The sequence below is a fragment of the Calliphora vicina genome, chromosome 2 (genome assembly GCF_958450345.1).
Source record: "Calliphora vicina chromosome 2, idCalVici1.1, whole genome shotgun sequence".
NCBI lineage: Eukaryota > Metazoa > Arthropoda > Insecta > Diptera > Calliphoridae > Calliphora > Calliphora vicina.
The window spans coordinates 139,553,798-139,566,406 of record NC_088781.1 but is presented as its reverse complement, the minus strand read 5'-3'; the positions used below and the strand labels follow the sequence as shown (position 1 = coordinate 139,566,406).

The 12,609-nt window shown below is 27.4% G+C and overlaps 1 protein-coding gene across 1 annotated transcript; it reads right to left on the bottom strand.

Moving 5' to 3' along the window:
• Nucleotides 1-11,878: 11,878 nt before the first annotated feature.
• On the bottom strand, nt 11,879-12,609 carry LOC135951437 (uncharacterized). The gene is made up of 3 exons (XM_065501093.1): nt 12,471-12,609; nt 12,188-12,409; nt 11,879-12,127 (listed from the first exon to the last, which is right to left on the bottom strand). Exons 1-3 carry the CDS (start codon nt 12,526-12,528, stop codon nt 11,916-11,918), a joined length of 492 nt encoding a protein of 163 aa, XP_065357165.1. The 5' UTR covers nt 12,529-12,609; the 3' UTR covers nt 11,879-11,915.

Here is a 12,609-nt window from a genome sequence, read left to right as displayed (position 1 = left end):
TTTCAACGGAAAGGTCTTCAAATCCTTATAACAAACATGAGTAACCGGTTACCAAAAATGTTAAAAGTAACCATTTTTAAGAAATTTACCTCTTTTGTAATTTTTTTGGAAGAATACAAATTTGACCACATTCAAACAAATTTAAAAACCTTGATAATTTTATTCAAATAAATACAAGTTACTTTTTAAATGTTAACTAAAAAGTAAGTAACCGGTTACCAAAAATGCAAAAAAAACCTTTTTCCTAGATATAAAATATGTCTTTATATTTGTAGGTTTCAAAAATAAAATATTTTATTAAATTTTTCATAAAAATCTTCAAATTTACTTTTAATGGTTACCGGTTACTTTTTGGAACAAGTGCCAGTAAGAACAAAAATATTAAAATTTGCCCATATTTACTTAATTTTTGTAGTTTTTATCTTCAAAAAACATAAAAATGCTAATCTAAACTTAAGTAACCGGTTACTAACAATATAAGTAACCAGTCTTAATAGGTTAAAAATATGTTTTAATATTCCTTAATTTATAATGATAAATAGTTTACTATAATTTCCATAAAATTCTAAAAATTTGCTTTAAATGGTTACCGGTTACTTTTTGGAAGAAGTGACAGTAACAACAAAAATATTGTATTTTATTCATATTTAAATAATTATTGTAGTTTTAAGCTACAAAAAACATATAAATGCTAACATAAACTTAAGTAACCGGTTACTTATAATGTAAGTAACCAGTTTTAATAACTATAAAATATGTTTAAATATTCCTTAATTTGTTAAGATTAATATTTTAGTAAAATTTTCTTAAAATTTTTAAAATTTGCTTTGAATGGTTACCGGTTACTTTTTGGAAGAAGTAACAGCAACAACAATAATATTGTATTTTATCCATATTTACATAATTATTGTTGTTTTAAGCTACAAAAACATATAAATGCTAACCTAAACTTAAGTAACCGGTTACTTAAAATGTAAGTACCCAGTTTTAATAACTATAAAATATGCATAAATATTCCTTTATTTGTTAAGATTAATATTTTAGTATAATTTTCTTAAAATTCTTACAATTTGCCTAAAATGGTTACCGGTTACTTTTTTGAACAAGTAACAGTAACAACAAAAATATTGTATTTTATCCATATTTACATAATTCTTGTAGTTTTAAGCTACAAAAAAAATATAAATGCTAACATAAACTTAAGTAACCGGTTACTAAAAATGTAAGTAACAAGTTTTAATAACTATAAAATATGTTTAAATATTCCTTAATTTGTTGAGATTAATATTTTATTATAATTTTCTTAAAATTCATACAATTTGCCTAAAATGGTTACCGGTTACTTTTTTAAACAAATGACAGTAACAACAAAAATATTGTAATTTACATATATTTACTAAATTTGTGTAGTTTTTATCTACAAAAAACATGAAAATACTAACCTAAATTAAAGTAACCGGTTACTAAAAAATATAAGTAATCGTTTTCGTGGATATAAAATTTGTGATTTTATTCGTAAATTTATAAAGTGAAACATTTTATTATAATTTTTATGAAATTCTTATAATTTTCTATGAGTAGCTACCGGTTACTTTTTTATAAAATTGACAATAACAATAAAAATACTGTAATTTATACATAATCCATTAATTTTTGAATTTCTTGATTTAAAAAAACATGAAAATATTAATTTAAACTTAAGTAGTCGGTTGCCAAAAATGTAGGTAACCGTTTTTGATAAGTTCAAAATATATTTTAATAATCCTAAATTGATAAAGATTAAAATGTTAGAATTATTTTCATAAACTATTTACAGTTTGCAGAAATGCTCTAAGGCATTTCAGTTTAATATTAATATTGTGCATTTCCTTATCACAATTTTTCTTAACGTCATAACATAAATGCCGATTTTGAAAAGTAAACAAGAAGGCATACACAAGCCTTCAACTGCACCACTCCAAGCCTTTATAAAACATGTCAACTCTTCGATTATCGTTTTTAATACACAAATTCCCTTGTGTGCCGTACAGTCAGTCAGTCAGTCAGCCAATGGATAAAATACTTACTCGTACTTATATTAAAATTTTAAACAATATCTAATTGCCACTGTGAAACTATGACATTAATGACAAATAACAGACAGTAACTGTCATTTAATGCCACCAACTTTCACACTTAAACTCTATTATTGGCAAAAAGGGAGAACATAAATCTGCAGTACACAACAAAAACACACAGACAGTAGCGATACGGAAATATGAGTAATATGAGAGGGAGAACTGAAAAGTGATTAGCAAACACACAATAAAATTCCAGAAACAAAATAATTCCATTTTTTTAAAGAGTCGAATTGATCACAGGTTGCAGTTGTACCCCTGGGGCTCTTTATCACCAGAAACTTTTTATGCTTAATTATATTATAATTCATATTGTAAGTTTTCTTAATTTTTATTATCAATTCATCCCCTGGCTTATATGCCCCATATATTAACAGTAGTAAATAACAGATAGTATCCCTGGGGAACATACGCCACACAATCTCCTAGGCAGTTTTATCTTATAGAAATTTAGAAAATACATACAATAAAATTCCAGAAACAAAGTATTTCTATTTTTTTTAAAGTAACGAATTGAACACAGTTGTACCCCTGGGGTTCGTTACCCCAGAGACATTATATGCATAAATGTATTCTAATCATATTATAAGTTGACATAGTTTTTAAAATCAATTCTGATCCTGGCGTATATACCTATAAATATTAATAGTAGTAAATAGCTTACAAATAGTATCTGTGGGGAACATACGCCACACAATCTCCTAGGCAGTTTTATATTATAGAAATTTAGAAAATACATACAATAAAATTCCAGAAGCAAAGTATTTTATTTTTTTAAAGAAACGAATTGCACAGAGGTTGCAGTTTTACCCTGGGGTTCATTTCCCCAGAGACTTTATATGCATAATTTTATTATAAGTCATGGTATCTATAAGTTGTCATAGTTCTTATAATCAATCCAGGGTATAACGCCAGGGACCCCATATATTAACAATAGTAAATAATTTACAAATAGTATCCCTGGGGAACAATCGCCACAGAATCTCCTCGGCTGTTTTATATTATAATAACTTATGTAGAGTTGATTATTTGGATAACAAATATAAGTCAAGCTTACTGGTCGCCATTGTTGTTTGTTTTCAAGGACTTTTCGGATCGTCCTTTTGATATGCACACAGATATATAAGCAAATAAACAGGATGCAATAAAGCATCACAGTTATAATAACAACTCAACTCTGCTACTAATACACAGAACTACACTTCAACTGAACACCCGACAACAACACAATTGTACAGTTCAACTGTAACAAAAGTCTGCTATGCGGTAAACAACAGCTGTCAAATATTATTATGATGGCTCATGATATTGCCACAAATGCAAGCATACAAATATCTGAATATGTAAAATAGTGCAGTGCATTGCATTGTAACCCAAAATACAGCTACCTCTGAGGCTGCATAATAAATAAATGAAAATTTAAAACAAAATTTAAACCGCCACTACCACCACCAAAAACTCCATTGTCCAAAATCAATTTTAAATTTTAATATTGTACAAACCCCGTATGTGTCATTATAATAAAAATGTTGACTATTAAACTTTAAATTACTTCTATATACAAAAAATAATAATTCCCATAATTTAGTTTATTTCCAAAAGTCACTCTGCAACCACGAAAATTAACACATTTGACATATTTGACAGCTTCGAAGGCAATGGAAAGAAGTGCCCTGTTTTTCTTTTAGGAAAATTTTAGCAGGCTGCTGTAATAATAACCCTGCAGTTTTACTAGTAGCCGTGTATCATTTAGAGAAAGTAATTGTCACAAATGTCTGATAACTTCAATTTATATATTTTGGGTCATTTGAGACGTCGGTATCTTGTGAATTATTGGATATATTATTACGAAAGTTCACATAGTTTGAGCTGAGGTGTTTTCGAGTTGATTTACGTTTGTTCAGCTTCCTAGCAATAATGGGGGCCAGTGCGAAGTTCCCCAAAGTTTGTCACCTCGGGTCTAAATTTTTTTTAAAAAAATCGCCAAAAATCCATTTATGATCCGAATGAGCTGAAATTTTAAATATACATAGTCCTTGAGAAGGTCTACCAAAACTATGCTTAGAAGTGTAGATTATCTCTATTAGTTGAAGAGATATTCAAGTTTATTGATTTATTTTTTTTAATTTTGCTCGATCTTTTTATGGTTTTTTAGATATGGCGGGCCTACAGAGGGTCGGAATTTATTTTTAAAATATCAGCTATATTGACGATAAAATTCCAAATAAAATAAAAAAAACATGCTAACAGTTATCTGTTCCCTATAAAAAGTTATACGCATCCAAATTTGGAACTTGTAAAAAGGGCCGTATTTTTTACGTTTTTTCCCAAAAAAGCCCATATATTTTTTCTTTTGTAACAAAAAATTTTCTTCGGGACTATATAGAATTTTTATATGATCCGGATAGAAAACTTAATGCAAAAGCATGTAAAGAAAAATTTGGCTCAGTTAATCGGACATATCATCCCGCAGACCTATCCAAACTTGGCCAATTTTTAAGAAAAAAATTCAGTTTGAGTAAAAAATTCTAAAAAGGCAAAGCACGGATCCACGAAAACGCTCCATATTTGTATAACCCCATATGTTTCTTAAATACTTACTAAGTGTTTTTACTATCACACGGTAAATAACGTCACAGTATGCACTTTTCTGAAAAAACTCAGTTTTTGGAACACATTTTCCCCGTTTTAGGAATTTCGGTATTTGAAAATAAAAAATTTCAAAAATTCTAATGCTATTGATTTAAGGACATTTGAGTCTATAGTGGTTCTAAATTTTGTTATGATACCTTTAACTGTTTTACATTAATTCAAATTTTGTATTTTTATTCGTTGAAAATCACCATATTGTAATTTTTTTAGTTTTTAAGTCAAATGACGTCCCAAAATTTTATAAAATTATTTAATTTTACTAAAATATCAATCCTCAAGTCCTAAGGTTTTCAACAATATCAAATACTTTTATAAAAAGCCTTTATTTACTCCTCAGTAGTTCCACAAACCTTGCCCGCTTTGACAAATTTGTTACGTTTTTTTATGTGCGTTGGTGCTCTTTGTAGTGCAAACAGAAGCCAATTGGTTAATTTATACATCCCTGGTAAACTATCTTGAAGTTAATTGTAACTTAGGTATCTCTAATTATTTAGAATGTAGTCACTTTAAACTTTAATTCTTACAAACTGGTTTTTTATAAATTGTGTTGATAAAATTCTCATACAGTTTATTTTCTTATTTCTTAAGAATACTTAAATTTCAGGTAATCTAGCATGAAGTCAATTGTCACTTTAGTGTCTCCAAGTAATCTAGAGTGTAGACAATTTAAACATTTATTTTGCAGTAGTAGTAATTTTACCGAGCAGAAGTGATTTATTGAAGAGCAATCGGAGGAAGGTTTGTTTACCAACAATCGGTTTTAGGGCTGTCTTGTAGATGTCTTCTTAGCTGATTATTTGAAATCAATTAGCTTCCGAACATATTAATAAACCTAATTATGTAGCTTAACAAGTAACCAGTTAGGTTGCTAGAAATGTAACTGACTCTGTGTAACCCAGGCACGGATCCAGGTCCACCATTGGGGGGAGGGTGTGTTTGTGGTAAATAGAGAAAAATTTATTTTAAATATTTTCCCCCGTTTTATATTAAAACTTTTCGGTTTTGGGGGTGAATTTCCTGTTTTACCTCCCCCTGGATCCCCGCCAGATGTAACCGGTATGAATATCCAATGCGTTGACTATTATGAAACAGCTATTAGACAGTCTATTTGTAATCTATGGTGCATCAATGGGAGCCATCTTAGGATACGCACTTGTTAAATTAACTAGTCACATAGCTTTTTATGTAGAGGTCACCCAAAATGATAGCAAAATAATTAGTTCCTAACCGTCACCCAGAACTACTGGGAAGTTCATGCACCAGCTGTTCTAAGTAACACCCAATAATATTCAAACTTCAAACACTGATTAAATAATAATAAATTTGAATGTAATGTAATGAGAAATAGACAAATAAGAGGACATCACAAAATTTATGAGTTTATTCTTGAAGGGAAAAATATTTGTTAGGAAAATTGTTAAGTAAATAATGATCTTAATTTCATTTCAAACAAAATTTATTGAGGTTTATGTGATTTTTACATAGTAAATTGGAAAATAATAGCTTTAATTTAGCTTAAGACGAATTTACATTAAAACAAAGAAGACTTCTATGCCGAATCTTATATAATTTATGACAAATCATAAAAACAATTTTTGTTAAAAAAAAAATTGGAGAAAACTAATTTTTGCGATTTTGTAGTCAACTTTGAATTTTTGCGATTTTATAGTTAACTTTGAATTTAGTGTATATAAATATTTCCATTAGTAGAAACTTCTACTTATAAACAATGTTGATAACACGCTGTTATTAACATTGTTTAAAGGTATGACAACATTAACTGTTAATGCTGCTAACATTAAAGCTGCTAAAACCTCTAGATGATCATTGTGGAAATATAACATTCATGAAACTACTGGAAGATGGCACTGTGTATATAAATAGTAAAATCAAGTTGCAGAATTAGTTAGAATATCATATTCGCTGTTAGACTTAACATCAACTGTATTGCCAGTGTGCTTTTAAAGTGTATAATATCTGTATTAAAAGAATGTGACTATTTAAATTGTTGTGTTAATTAATTTTTTAAACTACTAATCGCTTTTGTTTGAAATTAAAAGAAATATTTTACTATAATTTTCGTAAAATTCTTACATTTTGCTTTAAATGGGTACCGGTTACTTTTTGCAACAAGTGACAGTAACCACAAAAATATTGTAATTTAGCTATATTTACTTAATGTTTGTAGTTTTTATCAACAAAAAATATAAAAATGCGAACCTAAACTTAAGTAACCGGTTACCAAAAATATAAGTAACCAGTTTCAATAAGTTAGAAATATGTTTTGATATTACTTAAGTTGTAAATATTAAAATGTTAGTGTAATTTTTGTAAAATTCTTACAATTTGCTTTAAATCCGGTTACTTTTTTGAACAAGTAACTGTAATCACAAAAATATTGCAATTTACCATTATTTACTTAATTCTTGTAATTTTTATCAACAAACACACATAAAAATGCGAACCTAAACTTAAGTAACCGGTTACCAAAAATATAAGTAACCAGTTTCAATAAGTTAGAAATACGTTTCGATATTACTTAATTTGTAAAGATTAACATTTTAATATAATTTTTGTAAAATTCTTATAATTTGCTTTACATGGGTACCGGTTACTTTTTGGAACAAGTGACATTAATCACAAAAATATTGCAATTTACCTTTATTTACTTATTTTTTGTAGTTTTTATCAACAAAACATATAAAAATGCGAACCTAAACTTAAGTAACCGGTTACAAAAAATATGAGTAACCAGTTTTAATAAGTTAAGAATATGTTTTAATATTACATAAGTTGTAAAGATTAATATTTTAGTATAATTTTCGTAAAATTATTACAATTTGCTTAAAATGGTTAGCGGTTACTTTTTTGAACAAGTGACAATAACAACTAAAATATTGTATTTGAACCATATTTACTTAGTTCTTGTAGTTTTTATCTACAAAAATCATACAAATACTAACCTAAACTTAAGTAACCGGTTACCAAAAATGCTAGTAACCAGTTTCAATAGGTTCAAAATTGATTTTAATATTGCTTAATTTGTAAAGATTAATATTTTATTATAAGTTTTGTAAAATTCTTATAATTAGCTTTAAATGGGTACCGGTTACTTTTTGTAACAAGTGACAGTAACCACAAAAATATTGCAGTTTACCTTTATTTGCTTAATTCGTGTAGTTTTTATATACAAAAATCATAAAAATACTAATCTAAATTTAAGTAACCGGTTACTTAAAATGTAAGTAACCGTTTTTCAAGGATACAAAATATGTCTTTATATTTGTAAATTTATAAAGTGAAACATTTTATTCTAATTTTCATCATATTCTTATAATTTTCAATGAGTAGGTACCGGTTACTTTTTTATACAATTGTCAATAACAACAAAAATACTGTAATTTATTTATATTCCATTAATTTTTGAATTTTTTGATTTAAAAAAACATGAAAATATTAATTTCAATTTAAGTAATCGATTACTAAAAATGTAAGTAACCAGTTTTAATAAGTTCATAATATATTTTAATATTCCCCAATTTATAAAGATAAATATTTTAATATAATTTTCATAAAATTCACACGATTTTGTTTTGACTTCTATTTAAATTCTCAAAAATTTGAATAATTTTTTCATATAATCAGAAGAAAAAACAGTTACCATTGGGATTTAAACAGTAGATCATTATAATAAAACATAGTTTAAACTTCGGTTTTAAAGTGCAACCAGTTTCGTACCACTTATTTGGTTATGTGTACTTTTCCATATCTAACTAATAATAACAAACTATACATGCAGCAAAGAAAATGATAAATGGCCAACTTTCAGTTTGATTACCGCAAATGCATCAATGTTGGCTAAAACAACACGTACCTGGACGTGTATAAAATATAGACACATACGACACATATCCACAAACACATCCTACAAACTGTATCCTTAGAAATATTGTTGGTATCTATAAAATCGTTTGTCATAAAGTCTTACAGATTTTTTGGAATGAGGTTTGATGGCATAGTGAGAGATATGTTGTATCTTTTGCAGGGATATTTTATATTGCCTAATTGTATGCAATACTGTTTTTCCGAGAAATTCAAAACTGAACCTCACAAATCACCCTCTAGGTTTGTGAGAAATGTAACATTTACGAACTTATATAAAAAATTGGATTGTCAGTCGTGTAACTCTCTTGTGATCCATAGTCAAATATATTGAAATTTCTTAGGACTGACATATTATATTATTTTCATTTTACCGCTCACTGGGAGGCTATATTGGAAGTTGTGGTGTTCGAATTTGGACTTAGAATATTTATGTATCCTTGTTGTTTGTAAAAATGTAGTGAGTTTATATCTCAGTGTATCTCAAATCAAAATATTCACTTTAGTTTAAGAAATTAAAAAAGCAATTAATAAAAATCTCTGAAAATACATATGAGTTCATTGATATTTCAAAAGTGCATTTCATGGTCCTTTAGATTTTACCGAATTTGTGCTCATCATTCACAAGCATTTAAGCGAATTGATTGATAGATTAGTTATTTCTACACTTATGGACTCTTAAACATAGCTATTGCTATAGATGGTAGAAGTTCAAGTCTGAGTGCATTATAACAAATGTTGATGACTCGTTTTAAAATGCGTACACTTTACAAAATTTATGACAAAATTTCCCACATAAGGGGAATACACCCTATGTTTGACAACACCGATTCCAATTAGATTTACGTAAACAAAATGTAGTAGGAATGTGGGTCAAGCTCTATTATATAATACCCTACACTGAGAAAATGAGCAAAAACATTTTTCTTTTATTGGGTGTAAATGCGGGAGATCTTTTGAAAGTGCTTTTTATTTTGAAGGTTACATATCTGTCATTTATTCTCACTTAGTTATTGAACATTATAGTGTAAACAACAAACTTGTTTTTGCTTAGAAAATGTCTAATGTTGTGCCAACAAAGCGTCATATGCGGGAAGTTTTACTTTACTTCTTTAATTTGAAACAAGTAAAAGGCTATATTCGGCTGTGCCGAATCTTATATACCCTTCACCAAATTATACTTTAAAATAAAATTTTAAAAATTTTTAGGTAAACAAAATTTAATTTTTTTTTTTTAATTTCAAAATTTTGAAAAATATTTTTTTTTAATTTTTTAGTGAAAAAAATTTTATGACAAAATATTTTTTACATGTGTTTTGTAATTGTAACAAAAAGAAAACACATGTCAATTTTCACTCACGCTTGTAAAATATGCGAAATGAGCGAATTCACTTAATTGTGAATACATTCGAAAATAATCCATAGATTTTTATGATCGATATCTCATTTTGTTCCTATTACATGTGGCTTTGCGATAAGGCAATAAATCTAAACAATTTCTGTAGCTTTCAATTTTTTATGATTTTTTTAAAATAAAAAAAAATTATTTTCATGTAAAAAATATATTTTTGCTTCAATTTGTTATTATAACTCCGAAACTACTGAGTCGATTGAAACGCGATATATATATGAAAGTTTGTAAATAGCTTGAGAAAAATGTTTTCAAAATTCAATCAATCGAAAGAAGAACACTAACTACTCAATTTTATGTATATCGAACAAAAATGTAAAATTTTGTGAAAATGAGCGAATTCACTTAATTGTGAATAAATTCAAAAATAACCTATCGCTTTTTATGATCGATATCTCATTTTATTGCTATTACATGTGACTTTGCGATAAGGCTATAAATCTGAACAATTTCTGCCGTTTTCGATTTTTCATGATTTTTTTAAAAGAAAAAAAAATTTATTTTCATGTAAAAAATATATATTTTCGCTTCAATTTGTTATTATAACTCCGAAACTACTGAGTCGATTGAAACGCAATATGTATGTGAAAGTTTGTAAATAGCATGGGGAGAATATTTTCAAAATTCAATCAATCGAAAGAAGAACATTCACTACTCAATTTTATGTATTTAAAACAAAAAAGTAAAATTTTGTGAAAATCAGCGAATTCACTTAATTGTGATTAAATTCGAAAACAATCCATCGATTTTATGAGCGATATCTCATTTTGTTGCTATTACATGTGGCTTTGCGATAAAGCATTAAACTTAAACAAATCTGCCGTTTTCGATTTTTCATGATTTTTTTAAAACAAAAAAAATTAGCTTTTTTCATGTAAAAAATATATTTTTGCTTCAATTTGTTATTATATCTCCGAAACTACTGAGTCGATTGAAACGATATATATACATCAAAGTTTATAAATAGCATGGGAAAAATATTTTCAAAATTCAATCAATCGAAAGAAGAACATTAACTCTTCAATTTTATGTATATCAAACAAAAAAGTAAAATTTTGTGAAAATGAGCTAATTCACTTAATTGTGAATAAATTCGAAAAGAATCCATCGATTTTTATGATCGATATCTCATTATATTTGTATTAAATTTGGCTTTGTGATAAAGTAATAAACTTGAACAATATCTGCCGTTTTCGATTTTTCATGATTTTTTTAAAAGAAAAAAATTTTTATTTTCATGTAAAAAATATATTTTTTGCTTCAATTTGTTATTATAACTCCGAAACTACTGAGCCGATTGAAACACAATGTATAAACGAATTACGGGTATATGTTAATTTAAATTTTTCCAAGTTTATTTTAATAATATCGGAAAACCGTTTTTGAGTTATCATTAATTATGTGGAGAAACATCAAAACAAAATTCAGAATTTTACTTAAAATTTTTTTTAAACAAAAACCTTTGCATAGAATTTAAAATTTGGACTATATTTGAAAAAAAATATAGAATCAAAATCGTGTAGTGGTTTAAAAAGCCTTTAAAATTTGTTCGATTTTGTTGCCCTGTGTTATTATCATCACATTTATTTCTTCAAGTGTATCATTCATTTTAAAGAATATTCTAAAATCCAGTTCCATTAAATATCCAAGCATACAAAACATCATTTGCCTACATTATCTGCAACAGCAACTTTAGTCAAAGCTACTCCTAAATTAATTGATTCATTTGCCTTAAAAAAATCGAAAGAACAACAATGTTTTCGAGTATAGAACAAAATTTACACAAGCAAATAATTACCACTGCATTAAGCAAACATTTTGCAAATTTCAAAAATCTTTATTAATTGTTAAACTTAAAAATGAGCATATTTCAACAACACTAAACTCAATACTGAAGACAATATAATGGCAGCAGAGCTGGAAGAGAAAGTTCCAGCTGGATTGCACAAATTCGTTAGGCAAGTTTTACATTTATTCGTTTTCAAAGTAGTATTTAAAGGACGCAAACCGCAGGCATTAACACCCACATTAAGGCAGCCTCTAATGTCAATAATGCTTATGTTATCTGGAATTAACAAAAATAAAATTTAATTAAAAAGCAAATTAATAATTAAATTCCACTTACTGTGAGAATAGCTAGTTTTCAAACATACAAATTGAGTGCTTGCAACATTTACAACATTTGAAAAGTGTTTTGCCAGTTGCAGGATTGTAGCATTGGCCATCTTTTGATCACAGGTTAGTTTTTGAGGACTACGACAAGAGCTGGGGCTATCACAGCTATAGCACTGGGTAACATTTTGTTTTGTTGAGTGTGTTGATGAATGAGTAGAGTCTTTAGCTTGAACTGTTAGATTAAAAATTTACATATTAATTTAGAGTAATTAAAATGCATTAACAAACCTTACCTAATTGCAGGGCCATAAATGCCAAGACAACCGTAAAAATTATAAATTTTCCGTACATTATTTTAAACTTGAATATTTTTAATAAATAACTTAAAGTTTAAATGCTTTGCAAATGGGAAAGACTGTTTCCTTGGAGCTG